We start from the raw sequence: 27,858 nt of genomic DNA on the forward strand, positions 1-27,858 counted from the left end.
TATAGTTCATATGCATTGACATTTTTGAACAGAGCTTACATAAGTTTCCAGATTGTTCTTGATAATTACTTTACTTTTTACTTTGCTTTTTTCTTTTCTTTTCCCCCCTCCAGTCTCTGCGGTATGATACCAGCTACTTTGTTGAGTATTTTGCCTTGGACCTTCTTATGGAAAATGGAGAATGCCGTGGTGTTATTGCCCTTTGCATAGAAGATGGTTCTATACATCGTTTTAGAGCAAAGAACACAGTAATTGCCACTGGGTAATGTAATGGTTATGATAAAGAGCAGAAATCTGATGTTGCTACTAGTTTGAGAGCTGGGTTTTTGTAGATGAATTTGAAGCTCTAGTGTGGAGATGAACATATAATGTATAATTTTTAAGTCATTCTGTCTGAAAGAGAGCACCTAATAATGTTTTGACCAAGTATAAATTCAGGGTGAGGTTTATCTTTAAATTCTAGAGCAATGACATAAAGCTGAAATGTGTAAGAGCAGTGTGTATACAATCTAAAGGTTTTTTTGATATTTGTTTTTTTTTTAAACTGTTTTTTTAAAGCAGATATTGTTGTAGTGCTAACAACAGAGGGGTATGTATTTGTAGGATTCTGAGTTTCCTTTAGAAAACAAGTATTTCAGAAAGCTCTTGAGTATCTGTGACATAAAAATAACAGAATTGTAAGTACAAACAGTATAGAATGGAACTATTTAGAGATTAGGTCAGCTTTACATTATCTCGTGGCAGAAATTTGTATACTCATATTGGAATATGATATGGATTACACCTGTGCTGCTTCTTGTTGTCTCCTATCTGTTTGAGTGTGATGGATTTGTTATGTATATCTTGCAAAAATACTGTATTTGCTGGTTGCCTACATGATTTGGCTTTATTAAAATCAAGGCTAATGTTTTCATACTTGAGTGCTACAATATGTAGGCTGATATCTCTTCTCAGAAATTGTCCTGAAATTGGAAATACTGGCAACAGTSAATAACTTTGGAAATTAGCATGTTTGTTTTAGATGTGAAAATTCACTTTTAATACCTGTTTTAGACAACTAACTTGTCAAATCTGAGCATATGGAGTTGTGACCATATAAAGGATATAAAATCCTGTTATGTATTATTTTTGCTAAAACTGGTAATAATAGTTCCAATTGAGTCTAATGGTATTGGATTACGAGAACTTAGCTTTCTGAAGCAATCCTTTTTTTCCAGAGAAAAGACTTGTGGTGCATAAACTTTATTTTTGTTATTGGGCATAGTTTGTTGAGTGATGGTGCACCAACTGAGTTATCCTGCTTTAGAATTGTTACTCTTTCGCTTGGGTCATCTGGCACCAGTCATTTTTCAGATGTGGTTGACCATGACAGGAGACTTATCGATTTTTATTTTCTTTGGTTAAGCTTAGTACAGGAGATGGCAAAATATCTTGCTTATTAACCCTGTGCTCTAGTTCCACTGTTATGCAAACAGCGTACGTGAATGATATATTCTAATGACTCTTTCTTGACTTGCAACTTTCTCAACCTCTCTGTTTTGTAGTGGGTATGGCCGCACTTATTTCAGTTGTACATCTGCTCATACTAGTACGGGTGATGGCACTGCGATGGTCACACGAGCTGGTCTTCCTTGCCAGGACTTAGAGTTTGTACAGTTTCATCCTACAGGTACAGAGTACAATTACAAAAGCAATCCTAACTGTAGAAATATTTATGCCTGCAGCATTGAAATAATACTTGCAGCGTTATCTTTAACAAGAAGACTTGAAAGAGGAGTTTTACTTGTCTGTTTTAAAAACTTACTCAAGTCAGTTTGCACTGTCTTGTGGCACTTACCCGTATGTAAGTTGATTGTAAAGAGTGTTCAGACTGCTGTAGAATATAAAGCTGAGAGTAAGGAAATTACAATGTGAGAAAGACTTCAGGTCTTCTAATTTAGATACCAGTGTTAAATATTTTGAAGAACTGTCTTTACAAAACTAACAAGTCGTATGAATTTCCATGTGAAACTGCTTGACATCTTAAAAATGTGTTTCTTCCTGTCTTTAAAATATTAAATGGTTTGATATTACAGATAGAAGCAATAGGATAGATGTAAATGCTAGGGAGTTGCAGTTGTTTAGAGCGTGGTGCTAGTAATGCCAAGGTTGTGGGTTCGATCCCCATATGGGCCACTTGCTTGAGGGTTGGACTAGATGATCTCCAGAGATCCCTTCCAGCCTTACTGATTGTGTGATACTAGGATGTTTTGTGGAAGAGGGATAGTTGAAGTAAAGTTTAAATGTTTAGGATCATGGTTTTATAGCAGAGGATCAGTATTGGAAGTGTGGGCCATAAAAGTTACAGACTAACAAGTGAAGGGCATCTATGTCTTTTTACTGTAGCTAAGTAAGTGTTCAGTTTTTGCTTGTTAGAGATACCAAAGTTTTTGAATTATTGACTTAATTTTACAATATTATATCCTGAAAAGATCTAAGGTTTGTTCTAGTCAAAGAAACTTCACTGCTTGTCTGATAATTCCATACTTTTTAAAATAATTATGAAGTACATGAGTAGTTCAGCTTTTTTGCTTCGTATAATGACCGGAGCTGAAGACTAACAAGTAGGCCTTACTTCTCTAGGGGAAAAGAAGACTTACTGAGTTTTCTTTTCCTTTCCATGCAATTTGAAGCTGTGCTGCACTACATTTAGTACATGAGAAACAGGAACAAAGATGAACAAACTGAACTTAAGATGATCAATTTCTGATTTGCTTCAAATACTTGAAGAAAGTAATTACCCAAGATCTACAAGATCCTTGTAAATGTTCTCCATATGCATCGGCAGATGCAGATATCTTCAGATTGTAATATTTTGGATGTAATAGGTGTTTCTAATCAATTTGCTTACAACCCGACAAACTGTTTGAAAGAAGTAATAAACCTTGTTTCTAAGCAGCCTTGTGGGACAGTTACTAGTACGTATAGTTACTAAGACAGAATAAAATCTACCCATGTGACTTGTTTGCATTATTTTAAGTAGATTTTGTTTCTTCAGACCTGGTCATCTTGGTCGTGAAGCTGTCTTGTGAGTGTTTCACTTCATGGGTGGTTTTTTGTTTTTTTGTTTTTCAGGTATTTATGGAGCTGGTTGCCTCATAACAGAAGGGTGTCGAGGAGAGGGAGGTATTCTAATTAACAGTGAAGGTGAAAGATTTATGGAGAGATATGCACCTGTTGCTAAGGATCTGGCTTCCAGGGATGTAGTGAGCCGTTCTATGACAATAGAAATCAGGGAAGGAAGGTTAGTTAAATATTTCAAGGAAGTTGTAGAATGAATGTTTAATCATACTAGACTGCATGTAGTACAGAAGTTCATTTGGTAAACCCCTGGTAATTTGGGGTCATGAACTTTAATTGTTACATGAAGACTGGAGTAAAAATGTTGCTTGTTATTTCTTAATAATATTAAAAAGGAACATAGGAGTAACATAAGGAGTGTCTTGTTTGAATTCAGTGAATCTAGGGACAGTTGCTCAAATAAGTTTAGCATATCAGTTCTTAGTTTTTTAAAAAAGAAACCATTTGTTCTGTTCTCTTAATTAACTATCTTTTACATCTCTCTGAATATGTACTGCTTTAAAATGTTGAATACTGTGCAGAAAGAGAAGAAAATATTTTCGCCCTTCCAACTTTCTTTTGGCAAAGACACTGCCAGGTTTCAACAGTCTTTTTAAATATGCTAAATACACATTTTTATCAAAGATGAATCTTAATTTTTAATTTTTGCGAAGGCTGTCAAAACTAAATAGGCTTAAGATAATTACTGGATTTTGTAGAGTTCTTGTTTGTATATTGTTTGTTTGTTTTGCTAGGGGTTGTGGTCCTGATAAAGACCATGTGTATTTGCAATTGCACCATTTACCACCTCAGCAGCTGGCAACCCGTCTTCCAGGAATTTCAGAAACAGCTATGATATTTGCTGGAGTCGATGTCACTAAAGAGCCCATTCCTGTTCTTCCTACTGTGCATTACAATATGGGAGGTATTCCTACTAACTACAAAGGACAGGTAAGTAATACAGATTATTCTCAGTAACTTGTATCATCTAGTAATAGGAAATGATTTTCCAAATATCCAAGCATTAACAGTATTTTATAACTGTCAGGATGCTGAACTACATAACATAATACTAGAGTACTTGAAACCTACTGTCTGGTTTGTTTTTGTAAGTAACCCAAGAACTGTGTTTCAGAACATTTGGAGATGGAATTCTAAGGAATATCTGAAAGGAAGCATTACTGCCATATTTGATAACAATTCTCTGATTAACTAGTTGATAATACATAGTTGAACAGGGATAAGACTAGGAGTCTACTGCAATCTGTAACTCAGGTCATACGTGTTAATACTTTGCACCTAATGTAATTTTCTAATCTCTGCATTAGAACCGATTCTTTCAGTTCATACCACTCAAAGGTCAATTTCATAGTGTCAGCTGAATTTTCTGGCTCAGTGCGTTGTATTTGATAGGAGTGTTTGTTTTGTTGTAAAATTCTGCCTTGGAAATATGCAGGACAGATTCACTTCCTGTGCTTTTTCTGGCTTATACTGAAAAATGTCATAAAGTGTATAGTTTTGTTACATACGTATGACTCAAATATTAAGTTTTACTTCCATCTTAGTTTACATAGCACTACTACTTACCCTTTTGAACCAAGATACTGATAGATTTAGAGTCAGAAAACTTCAGATTGCTGTGGTTAGATGCTTACGAAGTATGAAACTATTTGAAAATGAGGCTTGCATTACTACAAACTGTCTTTATTTTTTTTTTTTTTTAATAATACTAATTGGCTGTCTGAAATGACAGGTGATTACGCATGTGAATGGAGAAGATAAAGTGGTACCTGGCTTGTACGCTTGTGGGGAAGCAGCCTGTGCATCTGTCCATGGTGCAAATCGACTTGGAGCAAACTCACTTTTGGATTTGGTGGTCTTTGGTCGTGCTTGTGCCCTTACTGTTGCAGAAACGTGTAAGCCTGGTAAGTTTCACTGTTTAGCTCAACTTAAGAGAGAGATTTACCTTTATGATTTGGTTTCTGCCCCAAAAAGAATTGTTACTTAGTATGACTACCTATGGCTAATAGACTATTTGTTAGAAAATGCAAAAAACTCTCTGCTTATATACTTCTTGCCATTTTATTGAATGTGAAAATGCTTACCGTTGGTACTTTGTGACCCAATCCTGTTAAAACTAATTCGTTCAATGCTGTCAACAAATGCAGTTGATTTTCCACCAGCTACTGAAACTGAAGAGGAAGACTAACTTTTCTGCATTCTGCACTGTATGTTCTAGATCAAGGTGTGGTCTGTCTTGCACTTTCTTTAATATAGTAGGATTTGCTGCCGCCTTGTTGCTTTATGATGCGGACCACATGTCCGCATGCAAGTGACGCAAGAACTGGATACTAAGAATTGTAACATCTCATTGGCTATGTGGATTATCACTGTTGCATGTTATTTTAGAATAACTTGATTCTGCAGCAGTTACTAAGCTCACAAATAATGGTAAAAGTGTAGTTAAACTGTCAGAGCAACTTAAGTCTAGAAGCAGTCATCTGTTTCCTCATAACTTGATGTCCAAATTAATAAAGCAGTTTATTCATTCTGGCTGCAGAGTTGATAAGTGGTGGTTCTTCATGGAATCAGTTTTGGTCTAGCAGTGCTTATTGGCTCTAGTTTCATGTGGATGTTTATATGGATCAGTCTTTCTGTGACTCCTTTGAGACTGAAGTTGTGGAATGGTGGGGGTTATTTTTGTTTGTTTAGGGGGGAGGTCAGTTTTTTTTTAGTGTGAATGCAAAGCTACACAAGAGAAAAAACATACCAGTCAGATGTAGTGTACTCTATTAGTTTAATCTTCTCTGTTACCCAGTAACAGGTGAATCCCAGTGTTAGAGATAAGCTACAGAGCCCACATATAACTGCCAAAGTTGTTGGCTAGGCCCTAGTCCCTTAGTAGAGCCAAGAGGAGGTGGGCGGTTTGGATGTGGTAAGGAGCCACGAGCAGTGAGGCTTATTCCATGGTTTAGGAGAATTTGCTTCAAGTGTTCCTTTTTAAGGAATTTACAGGTCCAGCTAAATTCTGCTGTTAATTCCCTTCCAAATACCACATGCAAGAAAGTGATTCATATGTTCCACTGAGAACTCCACTTTTAAAAGTGTAGAGATATTGTTGGTGGGAGTTTAGGAAAAATCCAATAACCTGCATCTCTGGCAGTGATAGATTGTGTTTTTAGTTTGTTGTGATTTTTAGTAGTTACTGTTTTATGAAACTGACAAACTGAAAAAAATCATCTATTAAACTTACTGAAACTTTCTTATTAGGAGAGCCAGTTCCCTCTATTAAGCCAAACGCTGGTGAGGAGTCGGTTGCTAATCTTGACAAATTAAGGTTTGCCAATGGAACCATAAGAACCTCAGAATTGAGACTTAACATGCAGAAGGTAAGATTGATTAAGTCCTCAAGTGTACGGGGGAGAAGCTGAAAGCAAAGGAGATCGGTTTGGGCACTGTTAAATATGCTTTGCAGGATGTACTTTAGTGAAGTAAAAAGGAGTATGGGAACAATGTACACAGCAAAGGCATTTTTGTTAGTTTTTCTTCCCTTCATGCTCGTTCCTCTTGGGTAGTTTACTCCATTGTGTACTGTGGTGTGGTTTCCCCTAGGGAGTATTTTTCTTCATACTGCAGGCATGTCTGAAGTCAGAATAGCTTTATATAAAGCTCTACTGGAACTGATGAAATCACCTAAGAACTTTGTGCATATACAGCAGACAAAACTATGCCATTTCTTTTTTTACTGTCTTGCAGACAATGCAAACCCATGCTGCTGTATTTCGTACTGGCTCTATATTACAAGAAGGTTGTGAGAAACTTAGTCAAATATATCGTGATTTGGCTCACCTAAAAACATTTGACAGAGGTAATTTGATATTAAAGAACTGATCTTGGTTAGAGTATTCTATGGTAGAAGTGTAGGGGGAGAAGGTTGGGATTTTTTTATTTTGTTTTTAACTTTGGCTAGAGATCTTGACCATTTCAGATTCTCAGAAATATGTTGTAGAGACTTGAATGCTAAATATGATTATCAGGAAAGTACTTTATCATACTGAACACTTTCTAGCTGTGCTTGTTTTCAAAGAAACTGACACTGAAGAAAAATGTAATTATAGAAGATATTACTGTCTCACAGAGCATAAGATGAAGTGATTCACATACTGACCTTTTCAGAAAATATTTACAATATTCTTAGTAAGTCAATGAAAAGTTGACAAGACACTATTAGGCCGAACACTCAGTTCTCATTCTTCATCTGAGAAAACAGCTATGCATACAGTTGCTGTCATGTCTTGCAGTGTATGTTAGGAGGACTTGGTTTAAATGCATCTGATGATGTACATTTGCTCCTCTCGAGTTGTGTATTTCTCTCCAACTACTGCTATTAGATATGTATCCTGACTGTGAAAGTAGAACTGGCTTTCTTGGACAGCTGTCACCATGCATCAAGAGGAATGTTGTGATAGATTAGAAKGTAGAAAAAGAAGATACATTCATATAAGTGAATATAGGTCCACTTTGGAGATAGTTAACTGAAGGAAAAACAGTTATTTTTTGAGAGGGAGGAGAAGGGGAAGCTTTATTGTTTGGGCCTGCTAGAGATCTGCTTAAAAAAAGTTACCTTCTAGCCAGAACTTGTGATCTGAAATGAGGTATAGGAACTGAATTGCAGGCTTGATAGCAAACACGCAAGAATATTTCTGGTGTTAAAATAATGTACATATGTAATCTTTCAAAACCGCTGAATTTGTGTGACGTTAAGATTATAAGCATTGAGTATTGATATGCAGTATTGAGCTTTACAAGCAATAGTGAGTAGTTCAGTGTTAACTGTACTATGATCATGTTATTACAGCACTAGCTAGCTTCACTCTAAATAGGTTAGAAATAAATTGAGGGAGAACTTTGTTAGAAATAAATTGAGGGAGAACTTGTTTGTAGAAGACTTTCATAGTATTTTAATATCTTTACTAGGTATTGTGTGGAACACTGACTTGGTGGAGACCCTAGAACTGCAAAATCTGATGCTTTGTGCTCTACAAACCATATATGGTGCTGAAGCTCGTAAAGAGTCCCGGGGTGCTCATGCCAGAGAGGACTATAAGGTATACATGTTTTTTGTGACTGAACATGAGATTGATTTTTACTTTTACTTTGTCTTTGGATGGATTATGTAAGTCTTGATTTTTTCAAAGAACAGCCCTCAATCTTGAGTTAGAATTCATGTGGCATTTTTTTGTGGTCTCATTTGCTCCATTTAGTCTGCTTTATTTAATATATATGTGTACATACACATACATATACACACACATAGAGGAATCCTCTATGCAAACAACACTATTYTAAATATTGAAGCCTCACAAGGACCTTGAGTTTTGACATAGGTGGTCTTAAGATAAAGTTCACTGGCTATTAGAAGACATAATGTATTACAGTTGCAATTGGCATGCAGTTAACTATGGTTAGGAAGTAAATTTCAGGTGCAGCTTCTGGTCTACATTAATCTGATCTTTTTAGGTACGGATGGATGAGTTTGATTATTCCAAGCCACTCCAAGGCCAACAGAAGAAGCCATTTGAAGAACATTGGAGAAAGCACACCCTTTCATATGTGGACATCAAGACTGGGAAGGTATGTTGACTGTGATCCTTGAGGGCCTTTCTCCCTGTCAAGAGACAGCCGATCTTATGATTGGCATTGTCCGAGGTACTTGATATAGTTTGCTTACTTAAGGAATTAAACGTTCAGTCTGATACAGTAGGCGTAGCTGAAAGAAGTTATTGTTGAACTTTGAGAAGTAACTTTGTGATCTGAGTTGGAATTGTTCTTCACCTTGCATCAGGTTAGTTGCAGAAGTGTTTTCCCCCCCCCACCTCTGATGCTGGTAAAACCTGTTTTTGAGGTTCAACATAAGGTATTTAAAATAAATACAATTGAAATTTGACCTTATTTAAAAAAAAATCCTCGAGTGTTGGCTTGTATATCCTTTCTCTTAGTTCTCTTTGCCCTTGACTTTCAGCTTCCTTGACTCTATCTTGAGGACAAGTGAGAGTACTCCTGCTCCTGAATAACTGCTGAGGTGCTGGAGAAACAGAATGACACTGGTTTACCTGCTTCCTACTTAATCCATTGTGTTTTCAACATCTCCCAAGACTTTCTTCAGCTAAAAGAAGCAGGAAATAGAAGTCTTTGGACAAAAGTAAATTTTTGTCCAAAGGTGGTCTTAAAGAAGCAGCTTTCTGCTACCATGTTTGGTCAAGGTTTTGGTTTTGATAAATTCAGTTGGTGAATTCAGCTGAGAACTGTCTTCACATGTTCCATGTAAATTACTGAATGCTCTTTTTCTATGGAAGGAAATTAATTCTGTAAAATAGTTTAACACCAGCCAAGTGGTTCAGTTATTCATATTATCCCCAGTCATTTGTAATTACCTAGGGTGTCTTGCTTGGGATATAAGAGGCTTGTTTGTCTTAAAGGTTTTTTTTTTTTATTCTTTTTCTCTCCTTTTTTTTTTTTTAAGGTTACTTTGAAATACAGACCTGTAATTGACAGAACTTTGAATGAAGAAGATTGCTCAACTGTTCCACCTGCTATTCGCTCATACTAGTAACTTGCAATCAACTTGCAATCCCCTCCCAAAGAGGGGTTAGTGTACATAAGCATAGCACAAGCAAATCAAAATGCTATTGTCATTAACAAATAATGAAAAATGCTTCCTGGAGATATCTCCAACTTATGTTCTGCTGTGTGGCTTACTGTAAAGCTATGAAAATGGAATGCAAAACATCTTATGCTCTTTTACCTATCTGCCAGAACTGAAAGGGAAAACACAAAACGTGTCTAAATAAAGTGATAAGAAGTCTTGTCCCAATATTTATCTTTGAATATGCAGTTATGTATATAACCATAATGCATTTATTTTGAATGTATAGTTGTTTCCTTGGTTTAAAAACAAATGCATTGAATTAGTTGTACACATGCCTGAGATACTGAATTTTATGATACAGAGATTTAAGATTAAGCATTACAAAATTGCCACTTGTAAGTAACATGAAAGAGAAGAATAATATGAATTATAACTTTGTTTTTTTTCTAAAGTGAAAATTGTAAAATATTTCATTATTGAAGGAAATAAGACAATTTTATTCCAGTTGAAACAGGTTGAAGTTATTTCCATGAAAATATAGCATAATATAATCTCATCAGCTATCTGTAGTATCTCTGGAACTGTTGAAGATATTTTTCTGTTTTACTTTATGTGCATTCTTTATTTCCTAGCCTGCCTTTTCTCCTAGGAATCAAGAATCAGAATTGCAGAAGACAACTCATCTAAATGTTAAAGCTTACCAAGTCTTAAAATTTCTGTACTCTCATAAATGATGCACTACGTAAGGCACAAACGCTTTTATAGAAGTACAATGGTCCCTAGCAGTCTTCCTGTGAATAACTCCAGGGTTTGTGGTCAGGACTGAAGTGCAGTTACCTAGATCTGAACTGAATTCAGTGTGTCTTTTTTCTTTTCTTTTTTTCCTTTCTTTTTCTTTTTTTCCTTTTTTTTTTTTTTTTTTTTTTTTTGGTTTTTTTTTTTTTTTTTTTTTTTTTTTTTTTTTTTTTTTTTTTTCTAAATTGCTGAATGTTTTATTCCCTGGTTGCTGTTGGAAAAATGAATACATGATATCTTGCTTACTTCTAGTGTTCCTGTGTCTTACATCCAAGAGTTCAAACTGGACCCTGGGGGGAAATTCATAAGCAAAAGCGTGTAGAATTACTGTCCTTCCTTGGGTAGGAAAAGAGGAGGAGAGCATGTTGCAAAGACAGGATATAGTATTTCAATGTTATAGGAACGGCTTTGTTGTTGTTTTTTGTTTTTAACTTGGGAGGAAATAATGTTTCAGTCTCCTCTGGTTATTGTAAAACAAAATACAATGCTATTTATCAGTGTTCTGGAAACAACTGAACTTCCTCTGGGGCTTTGCAGCTGCCATACGGGCCTTGGAAGTGTGATGTATGATGTACTCTCTGCATCCATAGAACTAGGAACACCTCTCCGAAGGACTAGTGCTGCCGCTATTGTAATGAAAATATTTGCAGTAAAGACCTAGATTTTTTCGTTTTTGCCTCTTGGGAGGAAGCGGAGCTAGGGCCGCCGCAGGCAGTGCTTACGGGGAGAAGGACGCTCTCCTGGGGGGGGCGGGCGCGGCTCCCCCGGCACCGCCTGGCCTCCGCACCGCTCTGCCTCGCCTGCGCGGCCGGCCCGCTCGGCGCAGCTCATTGGCGGCGGGCGGTGCCGCCGTGGCGATGGCGCTGCCTCCCCGCATGACGCTTGTCCGGGGCGGGGCCGCTCTCTGTACCCGCCCCGCAGCCGGCCCCCGGCGCTGCGTCCCCGAGCCGTCACCATGCACCGCTCACTCTGCTGCTTCCGCCGCCTAGGCTGCGCGGCGGGGCTGCTCGCGCGCCAGCCCCGCTCGCCACGCGCCGCCGCCGCCGCCCTCCGCGGCGCCCTGCCGCGCGCCGCCATGGTGAGCACCCGGGGGCGGGGGGAGCGGTGACCTCTAACTGCCACCGCGGACCGCGCCCATCCTGGCTCCTCCCCTTGCGCCCGTCAGCGCTCGCGACCCTCCTTGCACCGCCGGCGGCTCTGCCCCCCCCCCCCCTCCCCCGGCGCGCGCTGCTGTCGTAGCGGCTGCCGCTGCCAGGGGCGAGGGGAGCGGAGCGATCATTTTCCTCTCCCGCTGGGAAGCTGCGGGGACTGCGGGTTCCTGGCCGCCATGGCCGAGTGCGGCGGCGCCTCCGAGGCCCACCGAGGCCCRCCTCAGCCCTCCTCCGCCCTCCTCCCTCGGTGCTGGCGCATCGASTTTCAGGTTATTCCTTAGTTTAGCTTGGATGATGTCTGTAACAGGCATCTTCCCAGAGATTTATGCTGTGCGCAGCGCCGTTATAGTTAYCTGAGCTTGTCTGGAGAGGTGAGGAGGAAGGTAGGGCCAGGTGAAGCAGCGGTGAAGAAATTACCGCAAGCACTGTTATATGAGAGAGAGCGCTGGCGTTAAACAGTTTCTTCCGTAAAATCTTTGGGCCCTCTCTTAGGGCTGTCGAGGGATAAAAAGGAGAAAGCTGTATTCGCACAGAAATGGGGGTATCTGATAAATCTTTTGCTTGAAAACTAGGGATGTTTCTCTGACTGCATCTGAGAACTTTGAGACCTCTAATTCTCAGGTATCCTAAGCTTTTGTTCAAGTACAGTCAGTCAACTGTTAGGCAAAAGCATGAGTTTATTGCCCATGATTCAACGTGAAAGTAGAAATGCTTTTCAAATAAGGAACTGTAAATCTCAGAGTTAACAGTTAGGACATTGAGTGTGCTGTAATAGAAGTTCATTCCTAAAAACAAGAGGTAAGTGATGACTGTCAAAAGAATTTCAGCGGAAAGTGAAATGTATAGGATACAATGTTTTTATTAAAAATAACTAGAATGTTAGTTCCTGATCTGTAATATTACTTATGGTGCAGAAAATAGTGTAAAAAGATAAAGTTTCAGATTAATGAATAAGCTGTATGATGAATAAAACATGAGAAAATTGGTGTCAAAACCAGTTATGTAACTCATAAACCACTGGCCTATCAGATGATTCCTTTTTAAAAATTTTCTGTTCCTGCCCCATCATGTAAGAAAAATGTTGTAGATTATGGTCTTCACTTACTTGCTGAAGACCTGGTATTTATGAAGGCTGCAAACTTACATGAAACATGTTCTTTGATAGTCCCAAATATAACTTACCCTGTAAACAGACATTCATGATGTCGTTAATTGCTTGTGTTTAAATAACTGCAGAATTTGTAGCAAAATGTTCCTCAGTGAATTTCAGGCTCAAAAAGCTCTTGCATTTTAGTCAGGAAAACTTTTTTTGGTGGCCATTTGGAAAGGAAAACATACAATATACTAATCAGTACTTAAATGTAAATAAATCACTGTGATATTTGCAGAGACTTTTCAGTAGCAAAAATTGTCTTTTTGAACGTTTTATAGGTAGAGAGAGCCTAACCTGCATGTTGTCTTGTAGTTGCTCTAACTTGGTGCTAAATCAAACAGGATTTGAACTGAGATGATTTAAATAAAACTGGTTTCTTTCTTTCCTCAGTTTAATGTTGTAAAATATTTGTTTTTGTTTTCTAAAGAATACATTTCAAGATTTGTGACTTAATTGATATGTAAAGGAAATACCACACTTAAAAATGGAAAGCCCATCCATCTGGCAAAGGAGAGCAGGGAGAGTACAAATTCCATTTTCTGTTGGTTTTTAAGGATTGACTTAGACATGCTAGTGGTGTTTATTTAAACTGAAATACTCCTTTCCAAAAGTTGCTGCATACAAAAATCAGAGAGCATTATTGCAGTACATTTGATTTTTTTCCAGTGCATTATGGTACAATCAGTTCCAATGTCAAAAGAGTTTCTAGTAGTGAGGCAAAAGTACAGTTATGTTTGCCTAACTACATCAGCTTTGGTCTCTGTGTTGTTGGGTTTTGGGGGAACACAGCCACCTGGCCAGGACACTCTATTTTATTTTATTTTTTTAAGAGAACTATTTATTTTATAAATGTGAGGAATATGAGGAATAGCAGTTCCAAGCTGACTTTTACTGTGGATGTGATGGAAACTAAGTGAAGATAGGAATTTGACTTAGCTTCTCGTTAGGTCTCYTTTTGGTTTCTTCTGTGGTCCAGTAGAATGGGCCTGGGGAGCTGATACAGTTGTGCTTTTGTTACACTATTGCACAGGAGGTCTCCTAATTCCCTAGGTCTCTAAGTGACTGTAAAACCCACTCTAGATAAGGAAACTGGGGCCTTCAGCTGGTTCCGCCCAGGAGGGTAAATTCTGTTTAAGGAGTTGGGAATTGTATTTTTTTCACACAAAAATGTGCTGAATTTTGCTGMCTGCTACATTAGTCAGTCATGCAGATAATGCATTGTTTTCTGTGGTACCACTTGTACTTATGCAAACAGTAAGTTAACTCAAATTAATGCTTTGGCGAATATTTAGTGAATATTAGTGTCCTATATATTCTTTGTACAGGTTTGTGTGATCTTGTTTGTRTTATTTTTTTGCCTTCATTTAAGACAACTGATGACAATTCCTGTGGCTTCTTGGCAAACTTAAATTAAAATACTGGTAGGTAATGAAAATTATTTTAGTTATTGAAAAAATGAAATTACTTTAATTTTTTTCTAATGTCACTTGTTGCTTGATTAATCAGCAAATGACACATAGCTTAAAGCAGCTCATCCTCTTCATTTGAAAATCTTTGTGAATCTGTGTGGTATTGTATGTTCCCTAGCTAATCCCATATGGTTTTCTGTTAAAAGTTACTTTAAGAAATATACTGGGGATATTGATCTGTCTGAGTTCCCATTTATTTTTGTTTCACCAGTGTTGACTTTGGAATTGTATAAGCTTGAGAAAATCAATTGTGCACCTTCTGACTTTTTGCTAGAAGTTTGTAGGTATTAAACATTTTATGTTGTTTGAGCGTGGCTACTTTTGGTGAATGAACCAGTGACTAGATCATGATTTGGGCTTGGAAATGAATTGATTCTGCTCATCTCRTTCTATAGAAAGTTTGATATTTGTCTACTTTTACAAGATTTCCAGATTTCAAAAGCAGAGATTTCAGATATCCTGAGTCAGAGATACATATTGGTATTTCAACAGTAGATGCATGTGTACAGTAGGTAAGACTCACAAACATCCTGGTTAAACATTTTTGGTTGTAAGATACTGGACAAATATTGACTATGTTTTGTTTCTTTGGTAGCATGTCAGTGAATGATAAATGATTAAAATAGGATAAAGAAGATCCAAGAACATAGGAATGGCATACTGGCCCACACCAAGCTTAGTATTCTTTTGTGGTCAGTGTATGTGGAAGAGTAACAGCCAAAATGCAAGCCATGGGGAGAGGGGACAGCAATATAAGAGCTAAATCCACTCTTTGTGGACTGGGCTATGGTGTCTCTGGGTCRTGTCCACATCTGCTGTGCAAGAATGAGCACCTTCAGTAGCAGGGCTTGTGTCTCCATTATGTGACTGCTGGAGTTTTGATGGCAGACCTTCTACATCTAGCTGGGAAAGCAACTTAGGACAACAAAAAGACTGGACCATCCTACCACTGTCAGCTTGCTATTTGCAATGGTGAGGACCTAGACAGGCTGTTGGAGAAAGTCACTGTTGTTCAAGAGAGGGTTCTGCTGGAGATTAGCTGTGCTGTCTGAGAAAACTGAGAGCCATAAAGCAAAGAACAAGTAAAACTGACCATGAAAAGAGAGGAACATTGTGAATTGAGAAGTCACCCGCTAGGGAAGAGTAAGAACTGTGCAAGCATATGTATTGTTTTCCTCTTACAYTGATTCAGAATTCCTTTTTTTCACCATCAGGGGATTCCTGTGGTTTGTCTGTGTAATAACCCATTATAGCTCGCTCTTCTGAGTGCTTATCTAATCTTTTCCTTGAACTCAAACTTCTGCAACTACAGCATCCTTTGGCAAGGAGTTTTGTCAGTCTGCTACTTGTGTGAAGAGCTGCTTGCTTTTGCTTGCTTTGAACATGACTCCTACTAGTCTAATTTTATGGCTCCAATTTCTTGTATTGGAAGAATACAAGTATTGGAAGAATACAGTGGGCAATCAATATATATTTCCATTCTACTCATAATTTTATTGATATAAATTTTCCCTCCATCTCACTAGCCAGCTACTTTGGCTAGTGGAACTATGTTCCTGATTTATTGGGTTTAAGATGAGAATGAGTAGTTAGTAACTTGGTACTGAATTAGTTACTTGCTGCCTTCCAGTATTTTTATTCTGTTCCATGTGCAATGTTAATTTCAAGTAGGGATYTTGTTACATATATGTTGCCTGTGAAGATATCACCTGAATTATTTCTGTGCTAAGTTTGGTAAAGTTTGGTTTTAGGAGTACAGCCAATCTGTAAATTGCAAGGTGAACTAGTAATTAATTGAGCAGAAAGGGAGGGACTCTCCTTCAAAAGAAACTGAAATYTTTCATCAGGTAAGTGTTTCATTAGAAGTGTTTAATGCAGTGGGCAGCAGAAGTCTAAGCCTTGCAGTGCTGCCTGTTACCTGTGAACAAGCGAGTCTGCTAGGTTACATACCAGTCATGTTAGTAGTTGGGACTCTCTTAATAAGACAAGTATTCAAAATTAGAAAAGTGCTTAAACTTTGAAGATACAATTAGAAAAATACTTATGGCCAATATTTACCTTTGATATCATTTCTTCTCTTATTGTGTATTTTTGCTTAGCTGTATCTGCTTTCAAAAAGGTTGTTCTGTTTACCAGTGTTTGAAATGTGTTTTCTTCCTTTTCCATAGTCCAGTCAAGAGTCTTTTAGGATAGAATATGATACCTTTGGTGAACTGAAGGTTCCAAGTGACAAATACTATGGTGCCCAGACTGTGAGATCAACAATGAACTTCAAGATAGGAGGTGTTTCAGAAAGGATGCCAGTAAGTAATTTCAGTCTGTGCTCATTTTTTTTCTTTAAGTTTGTGGATGTCAGAGTAATACTTTTTTCTTAGTCTTTTACTGGGAATATCAGCAACTTCGAATTGTAATTAAAACTAAAATCTCCGTGGCAAGATATTTCTCAGTGGTAGAAATCATTTTAATTTAAAAAATTGAACATTGCTTTTGAATAATTACTTAATTGCATTGCTTATTTTTTTAAGCAATAGATAAGCAGAAATATATGGCTTTCATTTTTCTGAAGACCAAAGACTGTGAATAGAACAGTTTGTAGTTTGAGTTATTTATTTACTATAGTGTGATGCTGTTTGTTTCTGAAGATGTTTTGCATAGCATAAATTACTGTAAATTTTGCTTTTTTACTTACAGCTACACTTGTAGCAGTGGTATGCACACAACTTGTCATGCACTGTTTTTGCATATACTGAAATGTAACACAGTTTGGCTTTAAAAGGCTATTTTAGAAAGGCTACCAGTTCTTCTTTTCTGTTCATTTTATCACATATAATCTGTTTTGATACAGATACCTTAGCTCATCCTCACTTTGAAAGTTATGTTGTGTACTGCTTTCTGTACTGTTTGGATAAATATTAATTCTAATGACAGCACAGTCAGTATGACCTCAGTTGCTCTATGAATTGCCTGATGGACTACTTGCTGGTTAAGAAAGTTCAGTTTAGAACTAGATCTGTGTAATGGGTTTCTTAATTTTCCTTAGGGAAAAAAATTTACGTATTTAAACTTTCTCTTGTGTCTCAGATTCAAGTCATAAGGGCTTTTGGCATCTTGAAGAGAGCAGCTGCTGAAGTAAATCAGGATTATGGTCTTGAACCAAAGATTGCAAATGCTATCATAAAGGCAGCAGATGAGGTAGGAACCAACTATTTGACATACTGTAACTTTCATGGTATTTTTGGTAGCTTTTCATAGGAAGATTGGGGGCTGGGGAAAGACTTCTTGCATTTCTCAAACTAAGAGCAAAACATTCATAGTTAATAAACTGTGGTTTTGAGGCTGACAAATTTTTTACTTAGTAATATTTTACTTCTTACATTTTTAGAAATGATTGAATAATCTAATACATTTTGATACTTACGTTTCTTAAAATGTAGTTTTTCTTCTCCGTTAATACTATATATTACTTGCAAAGTGTTTGTGGGATGACTCTTAACAGATGAACAGTACAAAAAAACTAGGAGGGGAATAGAATATTGCTGAATTCAATGCTAATATGAAACCTGACACTACAAAAAGCTTCTTCCTTTCTGGAGGTCCACATCATTGTAGTATGAAGACGATCTGAAAAGTTCTGTTACTGGTCTAAATCCTCTTCAGAATTAAATTTACTACTATACCTGTGCTTGTTTAGTGTCACTTTTATGGCTAGAGAGGACATGATGTGACACATGGAGGCATCTGTTCTTTCTCAGGATAAATGCCACAGGATGGTGAATGACCATTAACTGAGGAAGTGCCAGGTGTGCCTGCATAGTGTAAATCAACAGACATATTTAGCCTGAAACATTTTTTACAGTTCTGAATAGCTTCAAAATATTTCAGTACTTTCAGAAGCCACATCTTTCCACCAGCTGTAGCACCATGAGTCCCGAGCCCCAAGACTTCTGGAGAGCTTCAGAATGTACGGCTAGTCACTTCTTGTGGTTTCTAGGGCTCTCCAAGTTAAAGTGTACCAGGAGTCCTGGTGGCTGAAAGCCGTTTAGCTTTTCAGCTTTTTAGCTCTATTTGTTATCTCCGAAAGTTGTCTAAGGCATTATTGTTATGATTTTAGAATGCCCCTGCGGTGATRGCCCTTCCCTTAACTTGAAGGAATCAATTTCATCTTGGAAGTGAGAGTTTTGCTCCTATATAATGTGGAAAATTCATAATAAGATTATTTCCTGAAAAGCATAATTCCAGGATGACTGTTATGTATCTTTAAAATCTAGAGATAGTTATCTAGCCTTAGACTCATGACAAGAGATCGCTTGCTTTTTAGAACATGAGATTAAGTGGTATCTTCCTTTGTTTTAGAATTTAGTATCTTCTAAAAGCATAACAAAAGCGTAACAYTGAATTCTCTTCTTAACTTTTCAGTATAAATTCACAATGATTATATGTTGATTTTCATATATAATTGAGAACATTAAGAACCTTAAAATTACAAATTTTGTAGGTCTGTTTCAAATAATTTTCTTTGTCTTGGCAGAACAAATCCTCTCTYTTTCCATTATAGGTAGCCGCAGGAAAATTAAATGATCACTTTCCATTGGTGGTGTGGCAGACTGGGTCTGGAACTCAAACCAATATGAATGTCAATGAAGTCATCAGCAACAGAGCCATTGAGATAATGGGAGGCCAACTGGGGAGCAAAAAGCCAGTACATCCGAATGATCATGTTAACAAAAGTCAGGTTGTTATATTCTCAAATATTTTTACTGTTAAAATYATATRTATTTTTAATTGTGATTCTTCAGGGTTATTTTATAGTGACTRTTTAGACAGAAATATATAAAAAAGGGAGTTTCGTGAAATTTGTGCACAGCTCTGGCAACTGAATTTTTCAGGCTTGTAATTTTTCAGTTTAAATGAACTTTAAAGTGTTGGTGAGTGACTGCTTTTTAGATTAAAAACTTCAAACTCATTCATAGCAGATGAATTCATATGGGAGGGAGTAGAATTGGCCTACTGGCAACCACTTCTACTGCAGACAACTGTAAAAGAGTCAAATGTAGGTCCAGTTTTTAAAGGTTGAGTAGGTGTAGCTGTTATCTCCATAATAGGTTATATAAAGCATATAGAAAGCAAAGTGACTAAATTCCTGTAATTGAAAAATGAAATATGCATTTCTTTTTCTTTCTATGGATTTTGGTAGACAGTCTTATTTTTGTTGTACCTCACTCCTAATATTTTCTTTAGATTAGCTGAAACYGCTGAGTTGGTTATATCCCTGCCTGATCTTTTGTGGTGGGTGGATATTCTGGAAACTACTAGAAGCAATATGATGGCATTTCAGTCACTTGCAGTTTCTTTAAAATCCTCCATCCGTTTGTTATCTCTCTCTCATAATTACTATAGCAATTCTTTTTTTTWAAAAAAAATCTATTGTGAACTATCTACTTACGCAGTTAATTTTCCATGGGTATAGAAAAAGTTGATTTTATCATTAAGATGCCGGATTTGAACTTGGAAGACTTTTATTCATGTTGCAGATTGATGTTTGGAATGCTCCTAATTTAATTACTCTTGTGCTTCATTTCTTCTTGTTTATAAGATAAAAAGGATAAAGCCATACATGTAGATCTTAGAGCAACAAATGATGAGAAAAGCCTATAGATAAACTTCCTTAATTTCCTTCACAGAGTTCGAATGACACGTTCCCAACAGCCATGCATATTGCTGCAGCCCAAGAGGTTAATGAGGTATTGTTACCTGGACTAAAGAAGCTACAGAATGCACTTGAAGCAAAATCCAAAGAGTTTTCTCAAATCATAAAAATAGGGCGCACTCATACACAGGATGCTGTTCCACTTACACTTGGACAGGTAAAAAAAAATATATATATATATATCTTTTCCATTTGTTTGGGATAATCTTGTAAATTTAGTGAATGAAATTAATTTTTACTGAGGCAAACTCAGGGAACTCTAAAATAAAGTTGATAATTTAAGACAAATTATAGGAAACCAGTTGAATCTGTCATAATATTTTTCATTTTCAGCGGTGTTTGCTGAATTCTGTGCTCTATGAACAGCATCACAAATTTCCTTAAATTTTTGCAAGGAACTTTTATTGCTAAAAGTAGTAAGATATAAATATTTTTTAATGATTTTTTTTAACCAAATAACACAACATGATGTGTGATATTTCTATTGCAGTGATATCAGAAGGAATAAGGTACGGTTAGTTTGTATTCTTAAGCATATTTAAGTGAGGTTTTGCCAATACACAAAATTCCTAAGTGTTTTGAACCAATTTAATTATACTACTAAAAATCAAATCTTAGTTATCATTTGTTCAGAAATGATATTACGTTAACTTGGTACAGAATCAGTTTAAACTGAACTGATTAAAATGCATGTAAAATCTATTTCAAGAGGTACAGGTGAGCTTTTTACTAACTAAATTAAGGTGACCAAAATTCAGGATACATTTTCTAATTGTACCTTGAGAATTTGTTGATTTATTCTGAGAGCTGATTTACCTTAGATTCAGGTTCTACAAATTATACAACTCAGATAAAAGGCAAGAGAGAGGTACAGTGTATGTACTTTTTTATATGCAAGTTACTTTTATATGTAATTGTTCTTTATGCATGAGCAGTCTTCTAATGTAAGAGTTATTGTCTGGGAGAAGTTCAGTGTTTTTAGATTTTTAGAAAGAGCATCRTCATGTTAAAGTAGTTCTAGATGCTTATTCTTGTTTGTCATCTTTGTTTCTTTTCTTGTCCTCTTTCCTTTCAAAGGAATTTAGTGGTTATGTGCAACAAATTAAATATGGTGTGGCTAGGATTGAGTCAACCATGCCAAGAGTTTATCAGCTGGCAGCTGGTGGGACTGCAGTTGGTACAGGATTAAATACAAGAATTGGCTTTGCTGAGAAGGTTGCTGCTAAAGTGGCTGAACTGACAGGTGGGCCATAATGCTTCCACATTGATCTTTGCTCCTCTTTCCTAATCTGGAGTGACTTGACACTAAAGAGGAAGAAAAACAGCCAAAAATACTTTTTTATATATATGAAAGAGTGGTTAATTGTCTAATTTTTGATGTTGTCTTTATAGATCTAAAACTACTTACAGAGACATTGAGGTTTTTTGATCCTCAAATCAGTTACAATTGCTTTGTCTTGTGTACCAATATCAGCTTTTAAAAAAAAATGAGTATCTGAAAAATGAATGTGTCTGTCTTTCACTTAAGCAGCTTCATGTTTTACAGGAAATTTTTTGACAGTATGTTTGTTCTAATRGATGTGTATTGTTCACTGTCTAGTAGAGGACAAAGATTTTCTTGTATCCCAACAAGGAGGAAGTAGCATGAGATAAACAACGGTTGCTGACAAGTTATTGGGTGCAGTGCAGGGCTCATCTTGGTGCTTGAAGAATCCATCAGTGTTTTTAGGAAGTTCTCCCATCTTACAATTGTAGGGTGTACCACATGTGCAGGCTGTATGAACTTAAACCAGTTAGGGCAGACTGTTGAGACTCCATGTGTTCTTATATGGGAAATTCATTGTCAAAAGCAAACTGAAACAATGGAAGGTTTGGAATGGTATCTGCAAGTGAGAAGGCAACTACAAAATGCAGAAGCCCATGCAAGTGGAGAGTCGGTGTTAGGCAGGAACTGCAAAACATGGTAGAAATTCTCTTGTTCTTCCGGAAAAGGGACTTAAGCTACTCATCTGTTGTTTGACTAGACAATATTCTAAGCTCAGATCAGTAGTTTTGTGTGGCTGAAGTCCAGCTTACAGTCAGCATCCCTGCACGTATGCTTAGTGATGTCCATTACCACTATCAGATGTTGACAGTGTGCTCAGAAACACCTGCTGATACTTCTCTTCCAGGGCAAAGCCTTGAAAAAATTCATTTTTCTACTATGGGTCCTAGCCTCAAATTTAAATTCCAGTTGAGGAAGCTGTTGCTTCTATTGCTCTTGTGCTCCTACTGTTGTCAGAAGTTTCAGGCATCCTCCTAAGTTTGAATCACCTTTCACGTTCCTTTCCAAGCCCAGTAGTTAGAATTTGGATGTGTTTTTTTTTTTTTCTTTATGTAATTGTTTCATTTGTGATTATTTTTTCTTTATCCTAATATTTACACTGCTAGGCAAAAATCTTCATAACTGAGAGAAAGCATCCTTGAAATTAAGAGTCTCAAGCATCTAACTTGCTATTATAGGGGAAATTTGTAAGTTAGGGCTAAATTTTAAGAAATTCTTGACATTCACAAAGTATTATGGTACAAAGCAACACTTATGATACAACACATAGTATGAAACCTTGACGTTCATTATAGGTAGATGCTCCACTTTCATACTCTTCTATGTTCTAGTGACTTTTACTGTCTTTTGTAAACAATTGAATCTGTTTAAGACACGTGAGGAAAGGTATAGAGAAAACAGAGATGAACTTAAGAGTGTTACCAGTATAATTTTATATTAAGCAATTCACATGTGTGGTTATCTGGTTTATGTCTGTAAGATCACGGTTTTAATATTTCTTACCCTCCTTGTAGGTTTGCCTTTTGTCACTGCTCCAAATAAGTTTGAAGCCCTTGCAGCTCATGATGCTCTAGTTGAACTCAGTGGTGCTATGAACACAGTGGCATGTAGTCTGATGAAAATAGCTAATGATATCCGTTTCCTGGGTTCTGGACCACGCTCTGGACTAGGGGAACTCATCCTGCCTGAAAATGAACCAGGAAGCAGTATCATGCCAGGTAACATACTGGGAAAAAAAATGCCTGTTTCTTTTGTGTTGGACTAGTATCTGTTAACAAGTATTTACTGAACACACAGTGCAAATTTCGGTGAGAAGTCCATGATTCAATAGTTCTGTCACTTTTTTTTTATCTTCTGTCTCATTTTACCAAAATTTGTGTTCATAAATAYTTACCTTCACAGCTGTGTGTTGAAAAGTATGTGCAGGGGATTAATATCTGTACATGTATAATATAACTGTATTAATGCAAGGATTCTTCTCTAAACTTTTCAAAATCTTTCTTTTTTGTTTTTGAATTACAAGATCTGTAAAATTTTATATAAAGACTTTCTGAGACAGGCTTTAAATGATCTAATCTCTGAATTGTATCCATTATTTGAGCTGAATAGATGATGATTGTTTTGGCAGTATTGTGATTTAAGTCGACTTCTGTCTTTACTTTCTAGTCTGATTAATGTTACAAACTCACATTTTCTCTTCTGCAGTGATCCCAGTTTATGGGAGGACAAGAAAGAAAGGAATAATATTAATTGTTCCTTGCTCCTTTCCTAAAAAGTATGCATTTATGAATACTGTACATCTGAATTTGTGCTAACCATGTTGTTTTAGATATTAGAAAAGAAAAAGGTTGTGTATGTATCTGACATTAAAAAAGCAGATCCTAAATGTTCTTAGTAGGATTATTTTCTGTATGTGAAATCAACCATGAAACTTTCTTGTTAGGAGGTCCCTCTTTTTTTTTTTTTTTCCTGACAAAATAAAACATAGTGAATCAATTGTATTACAAATTAATTTGTAATAATTATCTTACATTAACTGAGATGTAATAGTGATTTACCAGAAATGCCTTATGTTCTTGAATAGTAATGGATTATATCATTAATAATCTCTTGACTGCTAAGAATTGTGGTAACTTAGAGTTGCTTTTTTCAAACACATTAGATTCATCTCTTGCAGGCTTGGTAGATTGCTAAAGCAGTCTTTGATGTCTATATTGGGGATGGACGCCTTTAAAACTTTGCATTCTGCAGATGTGTTTTCCCTTCCAACAGAAGGAAACATGATTGAAGGTTGTTTTTTATTTTTGTAGAGAATGGAGAATTAAATGAGAATGGTGGGTTGTTTTTAAGTTTGAGAGACATTAAAAAAGAAAAATCCTAGCTGAGTTACTGGAAAAGTGCAGTGAATTTAGTATAATTTTTGAAATTACTTCTCTTTTGTATTTCTAGTTTTAATAGGTATAGATGAGYGATACATGCTACCTCATAGAAAACTTTTGTTGAATGTGATTTGGTAAATAAGGGACTGCTATTCTACCTTTTTCTCTCCCTTCCACAACCAGGAAAAGTGAACCCAACGCAATGTGAAGCTGTAACCATGGTAGCAGCGCAAGTTATGGGAAACCATGTTGCTGTTACTGTAGGAGGTAGCAACGGACACTTTGAACTAAATGTTTTTAAGCCCATGATGGTAAGTTCAAACCATGKTAAATATCTAGGACAGATAGTCAGATAACTAGGAAAAAGATCAGTGAGCATATTGCTAACRCAAGCATCAGAGAAGTTCATAAAAGTGAGAATAAACTTTATTCTTTTGTATAAGTGCTATTATTTTGACAGAGGCCCAGCTAGCTTTTTTTTTTTTTAACCTGGCTCTATCTTATGCAGAGAAGCTTCTATCTTAAAAAACGTACCCTTATCATTAGCCTAAGGAGGTGGGAAGGTAGGATCAAAACATGAGACAAAATTCTGTCAAAAGCAGAACAAAATATGCTACAAGGGAGGATTTTTTTTTTCATTTGATATGCAGGAACTATTGTTGCTAATTGATTTTACTGCTGAAAATGAAGGATTACATACCTCTGGCAAGCGAGYTGTTTATAACTGTAAATGACTAGTTTGAGACTTTAGTATTTAAAATTACATCTACCTTCTGCAGTGTGAGAATAAACCACAATCCTATCATGAGTACTCCTTCTCTATATTTAAAGATGTACATCTAGTTAACTGAGTATTATGTCTAATTTCTGGGTTTTTTTATCTTAAAACCAAGAAGGAAAAATGAACAGAGAAGAAATTGAGAAAAAAAGAATATAAACAAAAGCATCAAAATTGAAAATTATGGAGAACTGTGTATAAGATGATGGAGGAATAGCAGAGAGGTTAGAGTAGGAATGCTATTTCGAAAAGAATGAAGGTAGCTTGTGGAAAGGTTCTTAATATTAAATAGAAATTTTAAAAAATGTGAGTRCTTGTCTTTTTGTAAGAAATACAAGGCACAAGGGAAGCAACGTGCCATATATTATTTTTCGACCTGGCCTATACTGACTGATGCTGCTGCTTTGTTACAATAGTTAGAAATGATTGATTGAAACTGTTAATAAAACCAGTATTTGTCTCTTCCTTACTGGGTCAGCTTAGGATACTGTTTTTTTCACCCATTTGAACAAACTTCCTTAAAGTATATWGCATCTGGTTTGGACCAAAAAAAAATAAAATATTGCTTAGCCAAGAGATTTTTTCTAACAGAAGATAAATACTGATGGAAATGGAGAGCTATCAAAAAAAYTGAGTAATGTTCAACAATGTAATGGTTCCTCTAAGTAGAGGACTAATGCCAGATAGTATTGTGGTTTATATTTTAAAGATGTCTTAACTGTTAGTTAGGGGAAAAAATACTCTTGAATCAAATCCCTTTATTTATTTTTACTTGCTATTTGTAAGCTGTTGTGAAAAAAAAAGTRTTTATGTGTACTGGGATTATCTTTTTGTAAGAGTTTTTCAGCTTTTCAACACTTCTCACAGATTTATTTATTTATTTATTTTATGTGACTGGCTGGACTTAACCTGCAAAGGGAAGCATGTATTATATACTGTATTCCTTTTTATAAAAACACGCTATCAAAGAAGTATATATTGGGAGAGGGTGTTAGGTATGAACAAATATACCGGGTGATGCAAATACTAATGTCTGAATGTAATAGTTGGTATTTTTTCCTCTTTGTTAGATTAAAAACGTGTTAAACTCTGCAAGACTCCTTGGAGATGTTTGTGTCTCTTTCACTGACAACTGTGTAGTTGGAATCCAAGCGAACACAGACAGGATCAACAAACTAATGAGTGAATCGCTGATGTTGGTGACAGCACTTAATCCTCATATAGGTAAGTTTAAGGCTCAGAAGCTTCTCAAAACATTGTATTTAATATTTTGCAGTAATGTTCCATTAAAATATTTTGCAATAACATGATTTTGCTTATGTTGTTTGTGTTACCACAATGTTTAGGAGATCAAGTCATCAGTCAGGTCAAAACTTAATTTACTTTAGCATCCCCCAACTACTATTATTAGTGAAAAATATACCTCCTGTTTCCAGTGGCCATTCCAGTATATTAAGAGTAAAATCCAATAGGAGTCAAACATGAAATTAGGAAGAATTGTACACCCTTTGCCCTGATTTGATCTCTTTAATAATAATGAAAAATGAAAAATTACAATATAAGATCTTTCAAAAGGAGAAGTTACTGAGTAGCATGTTGACTAAAGTCACAAAGAACTCTTAACTCAATGCATTATTACCAGAATAACAGAATTTGCCTTCACTTTTAAGTGAGCAGCTGGTGTACTGTATTTAGTGCAGCTTTACTGCAAATTAAGTAGCAATGCATCAATAATAGTAGTACCTAGCAAATCGRTAATTCAAGGTCCAAGCGTCCTACTTTTTCTCGTATCTAACAAATCTTCTAGAACTGTAAATGGCTAATTTGATCCCTTTGTTTTGTTACAGGATATGATAAAGCAGCTAAGATTGCCAAAACTGCACACAAAGAAGGGACAACATTAAAAGAAGCTGCTATAAAACTGGGATTCCTTACATCAGATCAGTTTGATCAGTGGGTGAAGCCTAAAGATATGTTAGGTCCTCAGTAATTTCTTAAATGTTCTTAACATTAAAAATAAATAAATAAAACGTATGCTTTTGTTTTGGTTTTCATTGTCACAGGTTCTCATGGTATTACTCTTTAAGTATTATCTGCTTATATCTTTATTATAAGCATTAGCTGATCAAAAGATCAACTGATCTTTTGGGGAAGACTACTGCTATAGATACTTCATTAGAAAATAAGTACAATTTCAATAGTTACATAACTTAAGATAGCAGAATGTGTGTGTATATATATTTTTTTATATATATATAGTATATGCTGAGAGAGTATTTGTTTACTCTAAGGAGACATTGGCATAGCTGCATCTTATTTYGTTTGAACTATTGGGGCCTTCCTAGTTACTAGAAACATTCACTGAAAGGCATTTCGTAGTGTATTGAAAAGTAAAAATTAGGACTAATTTATACATTCTCTCATAAAACTCAAAAGTTTTCCCCAAAAAGCTCATGCACAATGTAATAATTTTATATTCTTCACTTTCCTGCGTCAGTGCTAAGAAACGTGTTTTAAACTTGCTTTCCAAGTATTTTATTTGGTTAAGTAATCTTTTGATTTCTGCTAGTGGCTGAATAACARTGATTTGGCGTAATTTGGGTTTCAGCTTTCCAGTAGAGAGTTTATCAGGGAAGGAAATGGCCCTAAGTATTGCAAGTCTGATCTATTAGTATGTAGTAATTTGACCGGTTACCTTCAGACTCTCTAATTCAAAAAGAAACTATAGACATGAACTGCCACTGAAGAGGCAGACATTCTTGCCCAGTGTTTTTATTATTTCCATTATTAATACCTATGCTAAGCTATTAACATCATTTAAAACTGGCATATTACTGAATCTTCAAATGATTGA

At 36.2% G+C, this 27,858-nt stretch overlaps 2 protein-coding genes across 2 annotated transcripts in view; both read left to right on the forward strand.

Annotated features, from left to right (window-relative positions):
• The window catches only part of SDHA (succinate dehydrogenase complex flavoprotein subunit A), a 15,767-nt gene extending 4,979 nt beyond the window's left edge, over positions 1–10,788 (forward strand). The window contains exons 6-15 of the mRNA XM_085318694.1: positions 114–262; positions 1,545–1,669; positions 3,115–3,283; positions 3,855–4,050; positions 4,853–5,024; positions 6,370–6,488; positions 6,856–6,967; positions 8,077–8,207; positions 8,620–8,733; positions 9,623–10,788. Of these exons, the coding sequence (XP_085174820.1) occupies positions 114–262; positions 1,545–1,669; positions 3,115–3,283; positions 3,855–4,050; positions 4,853–5,024; positions 6,370–6,488; positions 6,856–6,967; positions 8,077–8,207; positions 8,620–8,733; positions 9,623–9,709 (1,374 nt within the window). The 3' untranslated portion in view covers positions 9,710–10,788. The remainder of the gene's footprint in view (positions 1–113; positions 263–1,544; positions 1,670–3,114; positions 3,284–3,854; positions 4,051–4,852; positions 5,025–6,369; positions 6,489–6,855; positions 6,968–8,076; positions 8,208–8,619; positions 8,734–9,622) is intronic.
• A 664-nt stretch (positions 10,789–11,452) lies between these two features.
• Positions 11,453–27,038, forward strand: FH (fumarate hydratase). Its single transcript, XM_085318662.1, has 10 exons — positions 11,453–11,621; positions 16,485–16,619; positions 17,398–17,508; positions 18,872–19,048; positions 19,998–20,180; positions 21,101–21,266; positions 22,862–23,065; positions 24,410–24,537; positions 26,075–26,228; positions 26,852–27,038. Exons 1-10 carry the CDS (start codon positions 11,499–11,501, stop codon positions 26,992–26,994), a joined length of 1,524 nt encoding a protein of 507 aa, XP_085174788.1. The 5' UTR covers positions 11,453–11,498; the 3' UTR covers positions 26,995–27,038.
• Positions 27,039–27,858: the final 820 nt, after the last annotated feature.

Source organism: Rhea americana, unplaced genomic scaffold, assembly GCF_003343005.1.
Source record: "Rhea americana isolate MKP2758 unplaced genomic scaffold, rheAme1 scaffold_55, whole genome shotgun sequence".
Lineage (NCBI taxonomy): Eukaryota > Metazoa > Chordata > Aves > Rheiformes > Rheidae > Rhea > Rhea americana.

What these genes read in the sequence shown, in the direction of transcription:
- FH (XM_085318662.1), top strand. Translation starts at nt 11,499, where the DNA reads ATGCACCGCTCACTCTGCTGCTTCCGCCGCCTAGGCTGCGCGGCGGGG. An exon ending in AGGAAGCAGTATCATGCCAG is followed by an intron (nt 23,066 to 24,409) that starts GTAACATACTGG and finishes TTCCACAACCAG; the next exon opens with GAAAAGTGAACCCAACGCAA. An exon ending in ATGTTTTTAAGCCCATGATG is followed by an intron (nt 24,538 to 26,074) that starts GTAAGTTCAAAC and finishes CCTCTTTGTTAG; the next exon opens with ATTAAAAACGTGTTAAACTC.